Consider the following 20,898-nt stretch of genomic DNA (forward strand, 5'->3'; position numbering starts at 1 on the left):
CTGGTGTGCCACATGGTTGTGGATTTGAGTGGTGGCATTGGATGGGAAATGGAAGAGGAGATGAGGGTTACTTAAGTGTAGAAATGAGGCTGATTTATATTTAAAAAAGGAATTTCATGATTTATAACAGTCCCAATGAGAAGTATAACACGTGGTTGTCAATGGCAGCTCAGATCCCAACACACTGCAGAAGGCTGTTATATAAATACTTTAGGAGAAAGAATCAAACAAAAATTTGGCATTTAATTTTATATTGAATTGATGAGTATGCTGTCTTTGTATTTTTTTAAAATAGATCTCAGAAATGACAGAAGAAATGAAAATCATCACATCAGAGAGAGATCAGCTGGCTGAGGAGAAATCAGGAAGTACTATCTGTAGAGAAAGTGATCAGCTTCAGCTGCAAAAGGAACAAATAATATTCCTTACACAAGAGAACCATTCATTGCAGGAGAAGCTGGACAGTTTACTTTTGAAAACAGAGGAGCTTGGGGAAGGAACTTCGGTAATTATGCTAAATCTGTAATGGGAAGCTTGCTTACTTAAACTTTTGCTTCAGTGAAATGTTTGCAAAACATGGTACAGAAAAGAATCGTGGAAATTGACTGCACCTTAAAAATCCAAGTTTATTATGGATTACTTGTGATAGAGGCCACCCATAGTGTTTATATATATATACACCTCTATAGGAGAATGTCTATAAATAGAGTATTAACTTGATACAGGATAGTTATGATCTGTACTGATCGGCAAAGGAATGTTCAATCATTAAGTAGATGAAGTTAAAAACTGCTCATCTGAAAAGGGTGTTTTGACTCCTCTAAAGCGTAGGTAGAACTGACTTTTTTCCTGGCACTGAAAGGGACATTGCAAGCAACATTTGATGTAAGGGGATGTGCTGATTACACTTCTCTGTGTATGCTTTTATAGCAGTGGCTCTGATTATTGTACATAATCATCCTGTCTGTGGTGTCAGATGAGTTTTTCCTAAAGCTGCATCCTGAATGTGTTTATTTGAATCTCTTACAAAATAGATACCACAGATTCAAGGACAATCTATGGAGCAAGAGTTATTTCTTCTGAGAGAAGAGCTGAACCAGGCACAACGGAGATTGCATGAAATGGAGGAAGCCAAGGCCAGTGAATATCAAGGGGAATCTGTAAAAATGGAGAGAGCAGATGTTACTCCAAAACCACATGACTCCGAGGAAGTCAGCACCCAGACAGAAAGAGATGATGATGATGAGGAGGATTTTAAAATACAACTGGAAAATCTCCAGAATGAGAAAGACCAGCTTAAAGAAACTCTACAGGAGACAATTAGCAAGGTAATAAAAGTAGTTCTCCTCCCATAGGAGAACAGCTTTAGTAGACTGCTTAGCTTTTGCAAGTGTTGTTCAGGTGTTAATGTACTTTAATTGTGTCCAAAGAACTCTGAGATGCAGGAAGAGTTGAGATGTACTCATGAATCTCTTGGACAACTTCAGGAGAAGATTGTGGAGCTGAAAGGAAATATTTCAGAGAAAGAAAATCAGCTTTTGAAGGCACAAGGGGCATTGAAAGAAAAAACTGATGAACTGCAGCAGAAGGTCAGAAGCAGTTTTGTCAAGAAAATTACAAGTTCTGCTGGGTTTGGCAGCTCGTGTCTACTGCATACTTCCTTTTCTAGGGCTCATACATCTGATAAGGAAACCCATTTTTTATAACTAAATATGTCTTGGTGCTGAATGACTGAATATTATTTGGAGCACATAATGCACTTTAACCTCTCTCCAATTTCCTAGTCTTAAATTTTATAATTCTAATAATGTAAAATGGCTATCTAATGCTGGAGATCTTTGAGCAACTTTAGGAGAGCGTAACTCATTCTTTAATTTGTTTCACTATTATGAATTTGTTCTCAAGTTCTTGTTTTCATGTCTGAATACACTGTGGATTGTAGGCTTCATTTTTAACACTCAGTAATGTCAACTGTGGATACAGAAACTGAGGCATTTTTATGGATTTAGAATGTCTTGCACGTTTTTCCACATTTTACTTTTCCCTTCCACTGAGCCAGAAGCACTGACATTTGATGAGCTTTTCAGCAAAATTTTGTCTTTTTTGGCTTACTACAGCAGTAAACTTTCCTTAAAACAATCCATTTATAACAACCATAGGTACTGACAGTGCTTCTGGATGATGATGCAACAACACTCTTCAATCCAAACCTCATTGCTGGGTTCACAAGAGCATTTAGGAACTTATCATTCATTATGGTTGTATTTTCTCTAAGGCATCAATTTATTTTTGGCCTTGCAGGAAGTGATTATAAATACCAATACTGGTTTGGATTTGTTCTTTCCAGCTCACTGAAGTCACTGAAAACCTGACTCGTGTCTCAGCTGAGTATGGCAACCTCCTGGCAGAAAAGCAACAAACTGAAAAGGCAATGAGTGAGCAAGTGTGTCAGCAGCTTGAGAGCATCACTTTACTTAACCAGGAGAAGGATGAGCTTCAGCAAATGGTAGAGACTTATAAAGAAAGGGAAGAACACTTGCTAAAGGTTCAGAGGCAGGCAGAGATTTTGAAGGACAGCCTAACGAGCAAGGTGAGGGGTGTTGGTGTTTAGTCTCTATTATGTATTCTGACGTTTTGTCACGGGTGTGCCAAATTCTGTCTCCATATCAATCCTATTTAATTTTTAACTCTCAGGGTGTCATTTTTGTGTTTGGCAAGCAAGTGTGAACATGGGCAAAGGATTTTGTCTAAGTTGCTTTACTGGCATTTAGTAATATCACTGTTTAGTGGTCTTCGCCTTGTAACCCATTGAATGGCTCCAGCTTTGGAATGAGTGTGAATTTATCTGATGAGTGCATATTTAACACAATATTCAGGTCTTGAACATGTCTTCCAACTTTTATAACAGCATGGGCTTAACTGGGTTTTTTTATCTTTGGTGCTTTGCATGCTCTCGTAGGTGCAAGTGGCATTGAAAGAAAAAACTGATGAACTGCAGCAGAAGGTCAGAAGCAGTTTTGTCAAGAAAATTACAAGTTCTGCTGGGTTTGGCTGCCCGTGTCTACTGCAGACATCCATTCCTAGGGGTCTAGTACATCTAATAAAGAAACCCATTATATTTATGTGTGGGTTCTAAATGGCTGACCATTATTTAAAATCAACAATGCACTTTAATTTCTCTCTATTTTCCCAGTCTTAAATTTTATGCATTTTAATAATGTAAAATGGGTATCTAATTCTGAAGATCCTTGAGCAACTTTGGGAGAGCTTAACTCATTCTTTGTTTCACTATTATGAATTTGTTCTCTACTCCTTGTTTTCATGTCTCCATATAATGTGGATTGTAGGCTTCATTTTTAACACTCAGTAATGTCTCCTATCAACTGTGCTTGTGGCAACTGAGGCACTTTTATAGACGTAGAATTTCTTACGTGTTTTTCCACATTTTACTTTTGCTTTCCAGTGAGCCAGAAGCGCTGACGTTCGATTGGCTTTTCTGCAAAATTTTGCCTTTTTGGCTTACTACGGCAGTAAAACTTTCCTTAAAACAATCCATTTATAACAACCATAGGTACTGACAGTGCTTCTGGATGATGATGCAACAACACTCTTCAATCCAAACCTCATTGCTGGGTTCACAAGAACATTTAGGAACTTATCATTCGTTATGGTTGTATTTTCTCTAAGGCATCAATTTATTTTTGGCCTTGCAGGAAGTGATTATAAATACCAATACTGGTTTGGATTTGTTCTTTCCAGCTCACTGAAGTCACTGAAAACCTGACTCGTGTCTCAGCTGAGTATGGCAACCTCCTGGCAGAAAAGCAACAAACTGAAAAGGCAATGAGTGAGCAAGTGTGTCAGCAGCTTGAGAGCATCACTTTACTTAACCAGGAGAAGGATGAGCTTCAGCAAATGGTAGAGACTTATAAAGAAAGGGAAGAACACTTGCTAAAGGTTCAGAGGCAGGCAGAGATTTTGAAGGACAGCCTAACGAGCAAGGTGAGGAGTGTTGGTGTTTAGTCACTATTATGTATTCTGTCACCGGTGTGCCAAACCCTTTCTCCATATATATCCTATTTAATTTTTAACTCTCGGAGCATCATTTTTATGGTTTGCCAACAAACATATACATAGCCAAAGAATTTTGTCTATGTTTGGATACTGATATTTAGTAATGATATTGTCTAGTGGTCTCCACCTTGCAACCCATTGGATTGTTCCAGTTTTGAAATGAATGTGAGTTTTCCATATGTATGCATTTTTAATTAGTACTTGTACATGTCTTCCAACTTTTAAAAGGCACTCTGTAGACAGCATGGACTTAAATAAATTTTGAATCCTTGGTGCTTCTCACACTCTGAATAACATGTTTGCTTTGGAAGATTTTCTGCTTTGGTTATAGTGGTTTGATGTTAAGAACACTGTAGGAGAGTGGATGAAACAAAAATTTGGTATTTAATTTTATATTGGATTGAAGAAAATGCTGTCTTTGTATTTTTTTTAAATAGATCTCAGAAATGACAGAAGAAATGAAAATCATCACATCAGAGAGAGATCAGCTGGCTGAGGAGAAATCAGGAAGTAATATCTGTAGAGAAAGTGATCAGCTTCAGCTGCAAAAGGAACAAATAATATTCCTTACACAAGAGAACCATTCATTGCAGGAGAAGCTGGACAGTTTACTTTTGAAAACAGAGGAGCTTGGGGAAGGAACTTCGGTAATTATGCTAAATCTGTAATGGGAAGCTTGCTTACTTAAACTTTTGCTTCATTGAAAAAAAATTGCAAAAGACTGCAGTAATGTTGTGTTACTTTACTGCAGACCATTAAACAGCAGATTTATTGTTTACTTGATATATAATGCCTCCATTTATTTACCTATGGACATCTAGTACCATGATGTGACAAATGTTTTTCTGTAAGTAAAATATTGATACTGGATAATGATGTTCTACATTGATCTGCACATGGATGTGGTTGTAATAATCAAGTAATCTGAAGCTATAAATGCTCATCTGGAAAGGGTCATTATGCTTTTTTTACAGTCTGTGTAGAACTGACTTCTTTCCTTTTTCAGTGGATGGGACATAGCACTCAACACTTGACATAACTGCATGTGCTGACTGTACTTCTGTATGTGGGTGGATATATATATATTTATATATATATATACATATATAATGTTAACTTATAAGTAAAATAATCTCTATGCATTTATTTTAATATTTAAGATGCCATGGACAAAATTCAAGTAAATCGTTTTCTGGGCCTAGATAGCACTTTATACTGCTGAGACAAGAAAAAGAGATAAGGTCTCTAGTTTTGAGATGGGAGAGGTTTGCTATGGAGCTTATTTGTTGTTGCTATTCCTCACTATGCTAAAACTAAGACAGTGAAATTTCTGATAACTTCTAAAATAAGTTCTTGCTTCAAGTTTTATTTTCACATGTCTCTTATTTCACGAAACTTAAATTGAATAAGGAATTTGATCAAATTTTAATACTCTAAAAGAGTACCAATCTGTCTAAAGCAGTTCTGCTGTCTGTTGTACATAATCATCCTGTCTGTGGTGTCAGATGAGTTTTTCCTAAAGCTGCATCCTGAATGTGTTTATTTGAATCTCTTACAAAATAGATACCACAGATTCAAGGACAATCTATGGAGCAAGAGTTATTTCTTCTGAGAGAAGAGCTGAACCAGGCACAACGGAGATTGCATGAAATGGAGGAAGCCAAGGCCAGTGAATATCAAGGGGAATCTGTAAAAATGGAGAGAGCAGATGTTACTCCAAAACCACATGACTCCGAGGAAGTCAGCACCCAGACAGAAAGAGATGATGATGATGAGGAGGATTTTAAAATACAACTGGAAAATCTCCAGAATGAGAAAGACCAGCTTAAAGAAACTCTACAGGAGACAATTAGCAAGGTAATAAAAGTAGTTCTCCTCCCATAGGAGAACAGCTTTAGTAGACTGCTTAGCTTTTGCAAGTGTTGTTCAGGTGTTAATGTACTTTAATTGTGTCCAAAGAACTCTGAGATGCAGGAAGAGTTGAGATGTACTCATGAATCTCTTGGACAACTTCAGGAGAAGATTGTGGAGCTGAAAGGAAATATTTCAGAGAAAGAAAATCAGCTTTTGAAGGCACAAGGGGCATTGAAAGAAAAAACTGATGAACTGCAGCAGAAGATCAGAAGCAGTTTTGTCAAGAAAATTACAAGTTCTGCTGGGTTTGGCAGCTCGTGTCTACTGCATACTTCCTTTTCTAGGGCTCATACATCTGATAAGGAAACCCATTTTTTATAACTAAATATGTCTTAGTGCTGAATGACTGAATATTATTTGGAGCACATAATGCACTTTAACTTCTCTCCAATTTCCCAGTAATAATTTTATTCAATCTAATAATGTAATTCAGAAGATCCTTGAGGAACTTCACGAGAGCATAACTCATTCTTTAACTTAGTACACTATTATGAATTTGTTCTCAAGTTCTTGTTTTCATCTCTGAATACACTGTGGATTGTAGGCTTCATTTTTAACACTCAGTAATGTCAACTGTGGATACAGAAACTGAGGCATTTTTATGGATTTAGAATGTCTTGCACGTTTTTCCACATTTTACTTTTCCCTTCCACTGAGTTAGATACACTGATGTTTGATTGGCTTTTCAGCAAAATTTTGTCTTTTTTGGCTTACTACAGCAGTAAACTTTCCTTAAAACAATCCATTTATAACAACCATAGGTACTGACAGTGCTTCTGGATGATGATGCAACAACACTCTTCAATCCAAACCTCATTGCTGGGTTCACAAGAGCATTTAGGAACTTATCATTCATTATGGTTGTATTTTCTCTAAGGCATCAATTTATTTTTGGCCTTGCAGGAAGTGATTATAAATACCAATACTGGTTTGGATTTGTTCTTTCCAGCTCACTGAAGTCACTGAAAACCTGACTCGTGTCTCAGCTGAGTATGGCAACCTCCTGGCAGAAAAGCAACAAACTGAAAAGGCAATGAGTGAGCAAGTGTGTCAGCAGCTTGAGAGCATCACTTTACTTAACCAGGAGAAGGATGAGCTTCAGCAAATGGTAGAGACTTATAAAGAAAGGGAAGAACACTTGCTAAAGGTTCAGAGGCAGGCAGAGATTTTGAAGGACAGCCTAACGAGCAAGGTGAGGGGTGTTGGTGTTTAGTCTCTATTATGTATTCTGACGTTTTGTCACGGGTGTGCCAAATTCTGTCTCCATATCAATCCTATTTAATTTTTAACTCTCAGGGTGTCATTTTTGTGTTTGGCAAGCAAGTGTGAACATGGGCAAAGGATTTTGTCTAAGTTGCTTTACTGGCATTTAGTAATATCACTGTTTAGTGGTCTTCGCCTTGTAACCCATTGAATGGCTCCAGCTTTGGAATGAGTGTGAATTTATCTGATGAGTGCATATTTAACACAATATTCAGGTCTTGAACATGTCTTCCAACTTTTATAACAGCGCTTTTTAGACAGCATGGGCTTACTTGGGTTTTTTATCTTTGGTGCTTTGCATGCTCTCGAAGGTGCAAGAGGCATTGAAAGAAAAAACTGATGAACTGCAGCAGAAGGTCAGAAGCAGTTTTGTCAGGAAAATTACAAGTTCTGCTGGGTTTGGCTGCCCGTGTCTACTGCAGACATCCATTCCTAGGGGTCTAATACATCTAATAAGGAAACCCATTATTTATAACTAAATATGTGTGGGTTCTAAATGGCTGACCATTATTTAAAATCAACAATGCACTTTAATTTCTCTCTATTTTCCCAGTCTTAAATTTTATGCATTCTAATAATGTAAATTGACTCTCTAATTCTGAAGATCTTTGGGCAATTTCGTGAAGCTTAACTCATTCTTTAATTTGTTTCACTATTATGAATTTGTTCTCTACTCCTTGTTTTCATTTCTGAAGACACTGGATTGTAGGCTTCATTTTAGCATATTGTGATGTCTCATACGGATACAGCAACAGGGGCATTTTTATGGACGTAGAATGTCTTGTATTTTTCCATTTTACTTTTGACTTCCACTGAGCCAGAAGCACTGACATTTGATGAGCTTTTCAGCAAAATTTTGTCTTTGGCCTTCCCCCAAAGTTTTACTGCCATAGTGTCTTCCTTAAAACAATCCATTTATAACAACCGTCGGTATTGACAATGCTTCTGGATGATGATGCAACAACACTCTTCAATCCAAACCTCATTGCCGGGTTCACAAGAGCATTTAGGAACTTATCATTCGTTATGGTTGTATTTTCTCTGAGGCATCAATTTAGTTTTGGCCTTGCAGGAAGTGACTATAAATACCAATACTGGTTTGGATTTGTTCTTTCCAGCTCACTGAAGTCACTGAAAACCTGACTCGTGTCTCAGCTGAGTATGGCAACCTCCTGGCAGAAAAGCAACAAACTGAAAAGGCAATGAGTGAGCAAGTGTGTCAGCAGCTTGAGAGCATCACTTTACTTAACCAGGAGAAGGATGAGCTTCAGCAAATGGTAGAGACTTATAAAGAAAGGGAAGAACACTTGCTAAAGGTTCAGAGGCAGGCAGAGATTTTGAAGGACAGCCTAACGAGCAAGGTGAGGAGTGTTGGTGTTTAGTCACTATTATGTATTCTGATGTTTTCTTACCGATATGCTAAACTTTTTTATGAACTTGTTGATTTTTAATTCTCAGAGCATCATTTTTATGGTTTGCAAACAAACATGAACATAGCCAAAAAATTTTGTCTAAGTTTGGATTCTGATATTTAGTAATGATATTGTCTAGTGGTCTCCACCTTGTAACCCATTGGATTGTTCCAGTTTTGGAATGAATGTGAGTTTGCCATATGTATGCGTTTTTAATTAGTACTTGTACATGTCTTCCAACTTTTAAAAGGCACTCTGTAGACAGCATGGACTTAACTGGTTTTGAATCCTTGGTTCTTTGCACACTTTCTGAATGCCAGACTATGTTTGAAGGTCTTGCATTTAGTTCTTGTCAACTCATTCTTTTCATAGTGTTTGCTTTTGAGCTTTTCACCTGTCAAAATTTTTGCTTTTTAGATCAAAATGTGTATTTGAGGTTTGCTTCAGTTTAACAAATCTTACTTTTCAGTAGAGGAAATACAAGTGCATTGTCAATTTTTAATTATCATCTTCTATTTTAATTTTGTTGTGATGTAGGTATAGGTTGATTGCCTTTTCCTTTGATTCCTCTTGTTTTACAGGAGACCAAAGTTGATGTAGAGTTTTCTGGGTGTCACGCTATTCCTCTTCCTTGTAAATTTTTTTCTATGTTTTTAGAACACTAAAATTATTTTTAAAATTTTCTTTCTACTGGTGTGATTATAGTAATTAAAAATTGTGATTTTTGGATTTGACTACTTCATAGGATGCATAAAGACGGCAACCACCAAATTGTGATTTGTTTTTCTCCACTATTCACTGTAGATTCAGCAATTAACTGAGACCCTAAATAGTGTATCATGTGAGAAGGACGAGTTATTAGCTGAAAGAACTAGTCACTCTTTACAACTTAAAGAACAAATCTCATCAGTTAATCATGAAAAAGATGAGCTAGAAAAACTTCTTCGGGATGTCAGGTCTGAGCGGGACCAGCTCAAGACAGAATTGCAAAGAAATTCTGAGATGGTGAGTGTTGCAATTAGCATACCTGAGTGACTCGTAACTTCCGGTCTTGACTGCTACTTAAATAAGTGTGTTTTTATTTTAGTGTGTTGAAACCAAGGCAAAACTGGAAGATGCTTTAGAACAACTGAAGCAGAGAAACCTGAACAATATTCAGGTAGACCCAGTGGCTATTGCAAAGGAGGTGGCTGATGACAACTTGAAAGAAAAAACCTTGAAAATTAAGGTAAGCTTATTTTTCTGTTTGTTGTAAGGATGCACATAGGAACTTAATGACACTCAACATGAAGCATAAGCCTTTTGTGCATTATGTATAAAGTGGTTTGGTTTGCATATCTTACTAAGATGCTCTATACCATGGGATCAGTTGATTTGCTGTTATTGTTCAGTGATTGCACATCAATTTAATGTTCACAGAATATCTCACTTACTTTCATTACTGTCCAGCCCCCAATGAAGATATCTAGTCATGTAGGATCATAGAATCACTTAGGTTGGAAAAGACCTCTTAGATTATACATTTCAACCCTTAAACCAGCACTGCCGTGATCACTGCTAAACTGTGTCCCTATGTGCCAGATGTACACATCTTTGAAGTAACTCCAGGGAGGGTGCTTCCACCACTTTCCTGGGCAGCCTGTTCCAGTACTTGACAGCCTTTTCAACTGAGAATTTTTTCCTTATAATCAGTCTAAACCTCCCTTAGTGCAATTTAGCACATGTTACTGGACAGCAGAGGCCAGCCCCCACCTGGCTACGCCCTCCTGTCAGGCAGTTGTAGAGTGGTAAGGTCTTCTTGCAGTCTTCTTTTCTCCAGGCAAAAACACCCCCAATTCCCTCACACACTCCTCACAGGACTTGTGCTCCAGACTCTTCCCTAGCTCCATTGCCCTTCTCTGGACACTCCCCAGCACCACAATGATGTTCCAGTAGTGAGGGGCCCAGAACTAAACAGAGGATTTAAGGTGTGGCCTTGCTAGTGCCGATCCCTTTCCTAGTCCTGCTGGCCACACTACTGATGACACAATCCAGGATGACCTTGGCCAGTGGGGCACATGCTGGCTCATGTTCTGCCAGCTGTTGACCAGTGCCCCCGAGGTCCTTTCCTGCTGGGAAGCTTTCCAGACACTATTCCCACAGCATGTAGGACTGCATGGGGGCGTGTTGTGATTTGGCAGTTCCCTTTGTTGAACCTCAAACAGAAGCACTTTGCCATTTTGGTTTTGTAAAATCCCCCACCAAATCCTCCCTTCCATTATTCCCCATCAAATACTAAATTGATGTAAATAAAATAATTTCATTAAAGTGCTTCTGCCATCAAATGAGGAATTCCTCAGACCTTTTGAGTATATTTTCACAGATATGAGAAGTACTAGTAACCTGCCAAAAGCCAAAATAAACCAGGATTTATGAATGTGTATTGTTGCATATAGGTAAAGCCTTATAAAATAAGGGCCTTGTTAACCTTGTAAAATCGTGGCTCAGGCCTGCTACTTTGGCTAGGTAGCAGGGAACTATGGGAGAGTGACCCAGCTGGAATAGGGGTACAGTGGGGTACAGAGACGTGAGACACGTGCCGTGTGACTGCCACGTGTCCCCATCGTGGTGTATGGTGGTTGGTTGACTTGGGCTTGTTGTGCCTTAAAGCTGTGTAAACTGATAACTGGCTAACTGCTTAAAAAGGCCTGGGTTTTGCAGTAAAGGGCTCTCCTTTGCACTGCCTGGGGACTCTTGCTCTACATTGTCACATCTGGCACCCAAACAAAAAGAAATAAAATTACAATGAAAAAGTAAACTACAACCAACAACAAAGCCCTACAAAACCCAAAGTACTAAATTACAATGAAGAAATAAACTGCAATTCAACAAAAGAAGTCCTTACAACCTTTAAACTACAAAGAGCAGAGTTTAAACTCTACTACAGTAACATAGAACTTTATTTAAGAACCACAAATCAATGGAAAACAAAATACCAGCACAGCTTATAAAGTTAAATCATAATGGAGTTAACATCAGCTGACCCCTTTTAAGAGCACTCGCCCCTTCTGACTTCTGTAGTATATAGGATCTTGTCTGCCTCTTCCCAATGTTCCAGTGTTTTTACTGTGAGGTGAAGAGTTAAGAAAACTGGTGAATCTTTATTCTTTCAAGTAAGAAGCAATGATGGAGAGAGTATGTCAGGGGAGTTTTATACTTATTTTAAAATGTGTAACATAGACTATTAAAGATGATTCTGGAGTTGCAGTTTACTGGGTTTTCAAGCCTGTAGTGCTACTGAGCCTGCTCACTGCTTGTTCACAGCTTCCTTTTCATGGCATAGTGCTAGGACCCACTTCATGAGCCCTTTCCTTCAAGAAAGAAGAAGCAGATAAACCTGGGAGTCCATCCTGACAGAAGACCAGCTGGAAAACTTGCTAATAGGGATTTTTTTTCCCTGCCTGATTTACAAGTCTCGATGTGGCCAGGCAATCTAAACCACAAAGAGAATTTGAGCTTGTGAAATTACTTGCTGGAAAACTGAGAAATTATCTGGGTTTGTGCCTGGATTTGTTTTTTTCTTATCCCTGTGGCAAGTCAAAACTGAAGCCTTAATCATAACTTTTCCTGTTGTAAAACTAGTACATACCGTAGGGGTTAGTCCTGAAGTCAGGTAATTTATGTTTCTGTTTATAGCTAATCACACTTTTCCTTATTATGAACAAATTCATTTATTTCTCTTGCATTTAGGAGCTTCTTGAGAAATTCCCAAATATGGGGAAGAGATATGAATGTCTCTCTACAGTGTCTCTTAAGCTAAAGAGTGAACTGAACAGTCAGAAAGCACTGATAGCTATGATACTGCCTCAGCTTACACTGGAGCACAGTAAACAAGTCAAAACACTTCAAACTAAAAATGAGGAAATGAATACTCGTCTCCAGAAGTTATTGACCAAATTGAAGGTACCAACTTATAATGCTGAATATGTGGATGCTTCATATCACTTGGATTTGGGTTTAGGTTTTTTTAAATAAGCTCTCAATGGTAACAGCTAGGATTTTACTCTAGCTTGGGTTTGGAGAATCCATACATTGGAGAAAATAAGTTGATAGTAGTTGCTGTACAATCTTAGAAAACTGCAACTACTTAGTTATGTAAATCAAACTTAGTTTTTAACTGTAGTTCAGCTGTTTTGCACAGGATTATTTAATTAATGTTATTCCATTTTAATTGGAAAATGGAATTTCCTTTCTGTACTCTATAAATCAAATAATAGATTACTTTCTCTGTGGGGGAAAGAGACATGCAAGATGGCTTGGAGATGCATGCTTACTCTGCTAAACTATCCAGGTAGTTTGATTTGACAGCCTTGAAGATCTTTCCCAGTTTGGAATCAGTTTCTCCTCTGGACTAAAATTATTAGCAAAAAGGTTAAGAGTAGTTGGGAAAGAATTCCTGTTAACATATGCAGAAGTACAGTATATGACAGAGTTTTTTCTGTTTCTTTATTTACCATGAAATATTAAGGGCTGGGGTTTTTTCTGGGTTTCAACATGGAAACATGCACAGGCCTGGAGAGAGAGGGTGAGGTTCTTGAGAGTCAGTGATGTCTACAGCTACCCATTAACTTGCAAGCTGACTAATATTCCAAAGAGCCTCATTTTATAACTTAACCCAGCCATTTTAGGTTCAATTTTTTTCCATAGATGGCTTTTAACTTTCATGGTTAAAGATGCTTAAGATTTAACTAGTGAGCTCTGCTAGAATAAAGTTTTGAATCAGCACAGCAATATTATAATTTGCACCTTTCACAACTCCAAGAGAAAATAAATATAACAAAGAACACTTTGTTTTTCAAAGTTTAGATTTGTTGAAGGCTGTCTAGAGCCTTTTAGACTTCTTGGCTCTTTTTTGGAGTCTACAAAAAATAGTGTAGTGGAAAAGTGCTGTCTCAGATAAAAGTTTTACATGCCATTACTATAATGCACATGTGAACTTGATTTTCTTGGTTATGTGTTAGTTATCCTGGGCATTTAGAGGTTCAGAGAGTAAAAGGATTGAATTATAAAATACTGTATTTTGGGTGGATGCAGGGTACCAGTTTAAAACAGGCTCATTAATACATCCTGTGCTTCTGCAACAGCTTCTGTTCAGCTCTGTTTGCACAAAGAGAAGAGAGTACCACACTACTGTTCACAAGTATGAAATTGAGTTGTTTGAGGAAAAGAGAAGACAAGATGACCTACAATCCCAGATTCAATATCTCAGGAAGATTAATTCAAAGCAGAATGAAGTATCATCTCAAGAGTTAAACAGCAGTGAAGAGCTGCAGAGTTTGCACTTGGATGTAGAGGTAATATTTGGTAAAAAAAATAGACATAAAAACCCAAAACTCCAAGGCATGGGGTCATGTGGTGGTGGGAATCTAATGGCAGTGGATTTATCTGTTAAAACTTTTCTAAAGAGGGGGTGAAGGAGTAGAGTTATTTTTTTATGCTGCTAGTTCTATAATAAGAGGATTTTACTTCGTAAAGCAGCTGAAAATAAAATTAAAAGGTTAGAAAATAGTGAGAATGTTATTTACTAATTTGCCCTTTCCAATACATACTATCCAGTACCAAGATGACCTGTTCTTTAGGAATGTAGGTTTTCTTGCTTTCCCAATAAGGTGTAATTTTGAATCTAACAAAACTCCTTTTATATGACAATTAGATGCTAAAATGGATTTCCTGCTATACTGATAGCTGAGAGGACAGAAGGTGTATTTAGACATATGATAATCAAACCAGTACTGAAATTTTAATTCCCTTTTTTTCCTTTATAAGAGCATTCACAAAGATGTATCAGAAATGGAAAATGAACTTCTCTGCATAGAAGCAGAGTTACAGCAGGAAGAAAGTGCTAGAAAAGAAACAATACAGTTCTGGGAAGCTTGTTCAGGAACTCACTGGGATGCAGAGGAACTGAAAGAAGAACTAAAGAAAGATAATGAAAGACTCTTGCAAGTCTTTAAATTCTGGACTCCTAAAGTAAAGGTATAATTAAATGTTCTGGAATCAGAAATATATTTTGTGTAAACACTCTGTGAATGCCTATGATTGAAAAAAACACTGAAATGGCTCTTAAATGATCATTCATTTATTATCAGCACTTAATTATACTTTAACTGTAAGATGTAGGAATACTTAAAAGATTTTTAAAGTTTTTTATAAAGTGAAAAACTTGCTTTCTAGAAGACTTTCTAGGTAATAAATGTGAGGGGATGTGGGGTTGTTTATTTGGGGTTTTGTTAATCTGAATTCTGGTAAATGTTGCTTTTCTTGCCAAACTTTATCAAAAGTACTATAGCCATTTTTGAAACTCAGTTAAATTTATATTTACACTCCTTTCTTTCTTATGCTTACTGCTTTCCTCTTTTGGAAACCTGAACAGCATTTTTCAGAGTTTAGTGCATCATGAACAGAATTTCACAATATTTCATCTTTCTGATTAAATATTAAGTTTAGCCTATTTTAAAAAGTTTCTTCTGTAGAGTCAATAGTGAATCTTGATATTTTTGGGATTTTGCAGTGTTGGCAAGGTTCTTGGAAGAATTCCCTGACCCTAATATTATGTGGATCAAAGCTTTTAACAAGCAAACAAAAATCTAGTAAACATTGTCATTTCCTGACAATTGTGATGTTTTTATTTATCTGACATGTTAAACATGTGGGTTTCTAGAACAGTCCAATGTGTAAGTTTGATTTCCTTTAGTCAGTGTATATATTCTAGTTAGAAAATTCTGTGAATAATTATGGTTTTCTGTGGCTGACTTTAAAGAAGTCTTCCCAATATAGTTCCTTTTGTTTCTCTAATATTAGACGCTGAGTTAATGCAAAAATACTGGTGAACCTGCAATACACTGTTATCTTCTCTTGTGTCCCTTCCTGCCTCCCTCTCTTGAAACTGTTCTTTTGAGTGATAATGTTACCATTTGACAGCAAGCATTGTCAAATAGGGCACCGGAACAAGAATATGAAAATAATACAGGCTAAGGTACTTCCTGTTTCTTCACTTGACATATTTCTAGCAGATTAAAAAATTATTTAAAATTATGGTGTCTGATGCTTCTGATTTTCAGATACTCCTTGAACTTTCTTCAGAGCTGGATGCCAGAACTGCTAATTACAGTAAAAATGCTGATGCTGAATTAAAAGAGAGAAAAGAGAAAAATGAAGAGTTGCTTCAGGATCTAAACACTCTAAAAGAAAAACTGGCCCCTGGTGGCTCTTCCAGTCTGGCATTAGAAGAAGAAAATTATAGGCTTCATAATAAATTAAAGACTGCAGAACAAGATAAAAAGGTACCAATATTTGCCTCTAAGAACTTCTTTGATGCTTGCTTTCTAAGGGAGAGTACTCCAAACTGAAAATAAGTATTGATGGCAACTGTAAATCTATGCCACCACAATACAAATAGAGTACACCTTATTTTAGTAGGTCTTTTATTTCCAAAGTGGAATTTTGAGCTCTTGCTTGTAACATGATTATTTTAATAACCTGATTTCTGTACATAAATAGGTTTTCAGTTTAGAAATTATATGAAAGCCTTATTTGCTTTTGAAGTGTTGACTTTAATAGGGTGATACTCTTGATGCTTCCTGTGAGTATATGGTATTCACTATGTCAGATATGAAGCTGGAGAAGAATTCTCTATTTAATCACAGGAATTCAGAACTCATTTCTTTCATTTTTTTTTATGCCACAGTTACCCTTCTCCAAAGCACTTTTCTCTTTTCTTAGATGTGAGTGTTCTAGACTATTAAAAGATGGCACAAAACAGTTACCTGGACATGAATAGTTGCTATAGAGCCTGTAGTGTTGGGTTTTTTTGTGTTTGGTTTGGGTTTTTGCTAGTTTTTCCTAAGAATATGACCATTTGCTGTTACTGTCTTTTAACATAACTGCTTATAATTGAGTGATTGATATATCTCAATAGGCTATGGAAGTGAAAATTCAGAAGTTAGAAAATGTAATATATGAAGTAGGAGAAAGTGTCAAAGAGAAAGAGGACATGATAAGCAAGCTACAAGCTCAGATAAGAATAAGAACAGAGACAAGTGAGCTCACTCAACTGCAAGCCAAACTGAATGAGATGGATAATTGCCTCAGGACTGCCTTAACAGAGAAGCAGAGTCTTCAGGTATGAGCAAAATACTTCACTCTTCTTTCTCTGATGAAAGACACAAAGCATGCTTGACAATAGTTACAGGTGAAACTTAGCTCTCCATAGTCAATGTATTTGCTTTGTATGGCATTCCTTGAGTAAATTCCACTTGCCTGTTTAGCAAGCAGTTCCACATTCTACCAGTGCAACCTTCAGTGGCAACATTTTGAATCCATATTATGCTACTAGAAACTTATCACTTGTATGCGATGCCTTTCTGAAACACTTCAAACTATTTAACACTTTTAAACTGAACCATGAACTATTTACTCAATGTGATATAGTTGCGTGCTAATTTAAAATTCCCAGATATATATCTGCCCAGAAGTCAGCAAAACTTGCTAAAATGTGGTTAGCATGTAATACACCAGAGTAGGATATTAACTGCTTCTATAGTGCTGGTTAGTAATGTGAGCCACCTTTGTGAAAAATAACTTCCTGCTCCTGGTCTTCTGCAAAATCTAGCAGATCATAGTAAAGATACAAGGTAAACAACCCTTAAGTTCATCGCTAAGTAAAAAGCCCTTATTTGTACTAAACATTTTATTTTCAGGCAAAATTAGATAAAGGTTCTGAGCTGTACAAAGAAGAAATTGACCACCTAAAAACACAATTGGTAAAATGTGATCTGGAAAGAATGAAACAATCCAACTCCTTTGAAGTGAAGTAAGTTCAAATTTTATCTTCTTACAATTCTCAACTACTCCATTCTTAGTTTCTACTTTGCTCTTTTCCCACATAATAAGTAGTAAGTATTCAGCTTGAGGTGTTGTAAGTTTTTATGGTGGTTAGAGAAAGTAAAATCTATATGCACCTTGGGCTGCTTACAAAACTTCTCCCTATACACCCACCAAAATTTCTCAATCAACCGTGTTCAGCCAAAAATGAAATAACTGTTCTGAAAAGAAGGCAAGGGGAAAGCACTAACTGAAAGCATTCTCTATTTCATTTAGAGAGAAGGGGTACACCAAGAAGAATTAGTCCAACTTTTGGGTGCACTTTAAATAAAATCTGATAACCAGGTTTATGTAGTTTTTCTTGTATAACATGAGTGTGTCTTGTATTTGATTGCTCATTGGAATTCAGCTGAAACTGTACCAACTATTAAACTGAGGTTTTCTGATTTTTTTTTCCCTTCCTGCTTCACATAGACTTGCTAATTATAAAGCCCTTGCAGAACACCGAGAACAACAGTTAACAAAGCTAAAAGAAGAACTGAGAAGAGCACACCAAGAGCAAGATGTTACTGGTAAATCCAAAATAAATAGAAGGGACTCTTTCACGTTAAACACTTGAGTTTTGAGGTTAAATGTTTGAAGACCAGATTGAGATGCAGGCCTTGCACTTAAAGGATATGAGGAGAACTGAGTGCATTGGAAGATGAAGTGGAAAGTAGATTACACCAGCTGCATATGAACTGCATTAGAATCACAGCAGTTGTGTTTTTCTCCAGCTACGTTTGCCCTTGTGGAGGGATAAGCGGCAGTGGTGGTTACTCGTGTTGCCACTTTCTCCTTGACATATGAATATCTAGTTCTAATCAAAGCTATGACATACCTGGAACAATAAGTAGTTTGCCTTTAAATGGCCCAGTGAGGAATCTGTCATGTTTCTTAATATTTCCCTGGCAATGTGAATACTGGGAGGTGTATTTTGTGTAAAAAAGACTAACTGTTGTAATGGCACTTGTAACCCAGTGAGGTTTTACATATAAGACCACAAGAAGGATTACGCTAAAAAATTGGTTTGGTATTGGTTTGGTTTTAAGCACTCTCCGAATAAGCACACACAAATGTATAAATCTGTTTTCTAGTGCTGAAAGAAGCAGATCCTCAGCAATCTCCAATACCCCTTACTTGTGGTGGTGGCAGTGGTATTGTGCAGAGCACACAAATACTTGTTCTAAAATCTGAACAAGCTAAGCTACAGAGAGAGAACTTGCAGCTGAAGAAACAAAATGACCTTCTACTGAGGTAAGTGGACAGCTGACTAGCAGCATGTCAAATAATTTGTTGTATTTATGTATATCATTAGTGTTTGTTTCTGGGAGACTATGGAAGCAAGTAACCATGAATTTTGCATTTCACGTCACAAATTTTTATTTAAAGCTAGTGTTTTATGGCTCAAAAAGCTATAAAGGCCTTTTGAACTTTAAACTGCTTGCTTTCTCAAGAATCTTAAATGCTGGAAGATAGACTTGAGTTGTATGTTGGAAGGAATTTCAGCTTCAAAAAAATCTTCTGAAACCAAGATAGACAGCTATTGTACTGCCATGCCTGTCATATGTCATCTGAAAATACAGGAACTGTTGTTCAGGACTTTTTTCTTAAAGAAACTGCTTTAAATGCTTCTTAATTGAATGCTGGGGTTCTTTTCTTTGCAGTGATGAACTTCAGCTGAAAGAGGAACTCAGGAAATGGAAAGAAAGAGCACTAAAATGGAGAGAACGATCCTCAAGAGAAACTACTCAAGAGACAATACCAAGGTCTCCAAAGAAGGCAGTGTCCTATTTCTTTAAAGAGCAAATGCCTTCACCCTGCAAGGAAACTGTTTCTCAGGAAACAGTGACTCAGGACCTTCCAAAGCCTTTGCCTCTGACTTGTCCAACGAATTTCTTTGATAATTCCAATTTGGGTGTGCTAACAGGTGCGTAACTGTGGGAGTGTCCTATACTATTGGAAGATGCAAAATGTAAGGGATGGCCTGAGATCTTAAACTTGCATGATAATTTTTCCTGAATGGTCTGTCATATGACTGTTGAAAAGATGACAATCTGACCTGTGAAGCTTCTGTATGCTCTACAGAATTGAAATACCAAAATGAATCCTTCACCTGCTGAAGAATATACAAACTTTTTTTTTTCCTTTTCTGCAGTGGAAGTGTTGATGAGTGACTTTTAAAAGTGAGTCAGCAAAATATTGGTATTAGATAGCTGGTGCTCTAAAATGTTTTGCTTTTAAACTTTACATTGGTTTAGCACTGATTTCTGGTACAACTATATAAAGTTAACTGCTGGTTAACTTTTTTCTGAAGTTTTTTAACATGGTAGATTTTAGTCTTTGTTGCATGTGCTACTCTGCCTGGCTCCAGCTGCAATAATAGCCTGTTTTGATGAGAACTTCTGTTCCTCAGCCTCACTTCATATTTCTTATATCTGGCCTGCTGACTTTTAGTGACCTTCTGCCCTCATTTTCAGAAGGCCCCAGCAGACATGTTAAAAGAGTAGCCAGATTTTGAGGTATTAGTAGCAGACTTCCAGAAAGAACATGACTCATTGTTGGCTTTGTGATGGCCAATTTGGTAATAGCACAGTTTTCCTCACAACACAAAGCTCCTCAGAGGAAAGCTTTCATAGCTGATGTACAACACACTAATCAAGATTAAATCACTGTATTCCTGCTGCTTGTCTAACTGAGAAAAGCTTTAATGTTCTTATCTTCTGTACAGATACACAACCTCTGGGCACAGAGTCCACAGAAGAACATCTTAAGCACTTGTTCGGGACTTCAGACAGAGATAAAGCCCCTGATTGTAGCACACAGTAAAGATGCACAACCTGCTAATCTGCTGATGTTCTGCTTAGATGTTTGGATGCAGATTTTTTTGATGGCCAGGAGAAGCTAATGTATTTGAAGAAAAATATGGAAAAAAGGAATGGATCACAAACTAATCTACTGTGAAACTTCCCAGTCTCAAACTTTTCCTTCTGTCATTCCTAAAACAGCCCTTTTCTGGGGTGTTGATATTTATATCTTCAGAGTGCTGTTGACTTGTCAAGAAGTATTCTTTTTGTTTCTTAGCATGTGGTTTTTATACCATACTTTCTTTAGGCCAACAGAAACTGCATTTTCACCACAATTTCGACTTCTTTGGACACTACAACCGAAGCTACTGATCTTCTGTTTGTAGAGCACACAATCAAGGGTTCCTCTTAAACTCCTTAAAAGTTTCTGCAGCTCAGCTAATTATGGTACCGTAAGTAACTTTGAATTTTGCATCATTTTTCAATATATCTGTCTGAAGTTGTGTATTGGATTTTTTTTTAATAGT

At 37.1% G+C, this 20,898-nt stretch overlaps 1 protein-coding gene across 1 annotated transcript in view; it reads left to right on the top strand.

Moving 5' to 3' along the window:
* The window catches only part of CENPE (centromere protein E), a 38,846-nt gene extending 18,302 nt beyond the window's left edge, over positions 1–20,544 (top strand). The window contains exons 26-48 of the mRNA XM_077782598.1: positions 296–505; positions 1,035–1,328; positions 1,431–1,589; positions 2,348–2,590; positions 2,960–3,004; positions 3,760–4,002; positions 4,512–4,721; positions 5,638–5,931; positions 6,034–6,207; positions 6,938–7,180; positions 8,370–8,612; positions 9,468–9,668; positions 9,751–9,891; positions 12,393–12,605; positions 13,787–13,996; positions 14,469–14,678; positions 15,764–15,985; positions 16,621–16,824; positions 17,402–17,514; positions 18,000–18,097; positions 18,662–18,821; positions 19,232–19,494; positions 20,296–20,544. Coding sequence (XP_077638724.1) covers positions 296–505; positions 1,035–1,328; positions 1,431–1,589; positions 2,348–2,590; positions 2,960–3,004; positions 3,760–4,002; positions 4,512–4,721; positions 5,638–5,931; positions 6,034–6,207; positions 6,938–7,180; positions 8,370–8,612; positions 9,468–9,668; positions 9,751–9,891; positions 12,393–12,605; positions 13,787–13,996; positions 14,469–14,678; positions 15,764–15,985; positions 16,621–16,824; positions 17,402–17,514; positions 18,000–18,097; positions 18,662–18,821; positions 19,232–19,494; positions 20,296–20,393 — 4,491 coding nt within the window. The 3' untranslated portion in view covers positions 20,394–20,544. The remainder of the gene's footprint in view (positions 1–295; positions 506–1,034; positions 1,329–1,430; positions 1,590–2,347; positions 2,591–2,959; positions 3,005–3,759; positions 4,003–4,511; positions 4,722–5,637; positions 5,932–6,033; positions 6,208–6,937; positions 7,181–8,369; positions 8,613–9,467; positions 9,669–9,750; positions 9,892–12,392; positions 12,606–13,786; positions 13,997–14,468; positions 14,679–15,763; positions 15,986–16,620; positions 16,825–17,401; positions 17,515–17,999; positions 18,098–18,661; positions 18,822–19,231; positions 19,495–20,295) is intronic.
* The last annotated feature ends 354 nt before the right edge of the window (positions 20,545–20,898 follow it).

Source organism: Lonchura striata, chromosome 4 (genome assembly GCF_046129695.1).
Source record: "Lonchura striata isolate bLonStr1 chromosome 4, bLonStr1.mat, whole genome shotgun sequence".
Classification (NCBI taxonomy): Eukaryota; Metazoa; Chordata; class Aves; order Passeriformes; family Estrildidae; genus Lonchura; species Lonchura striata.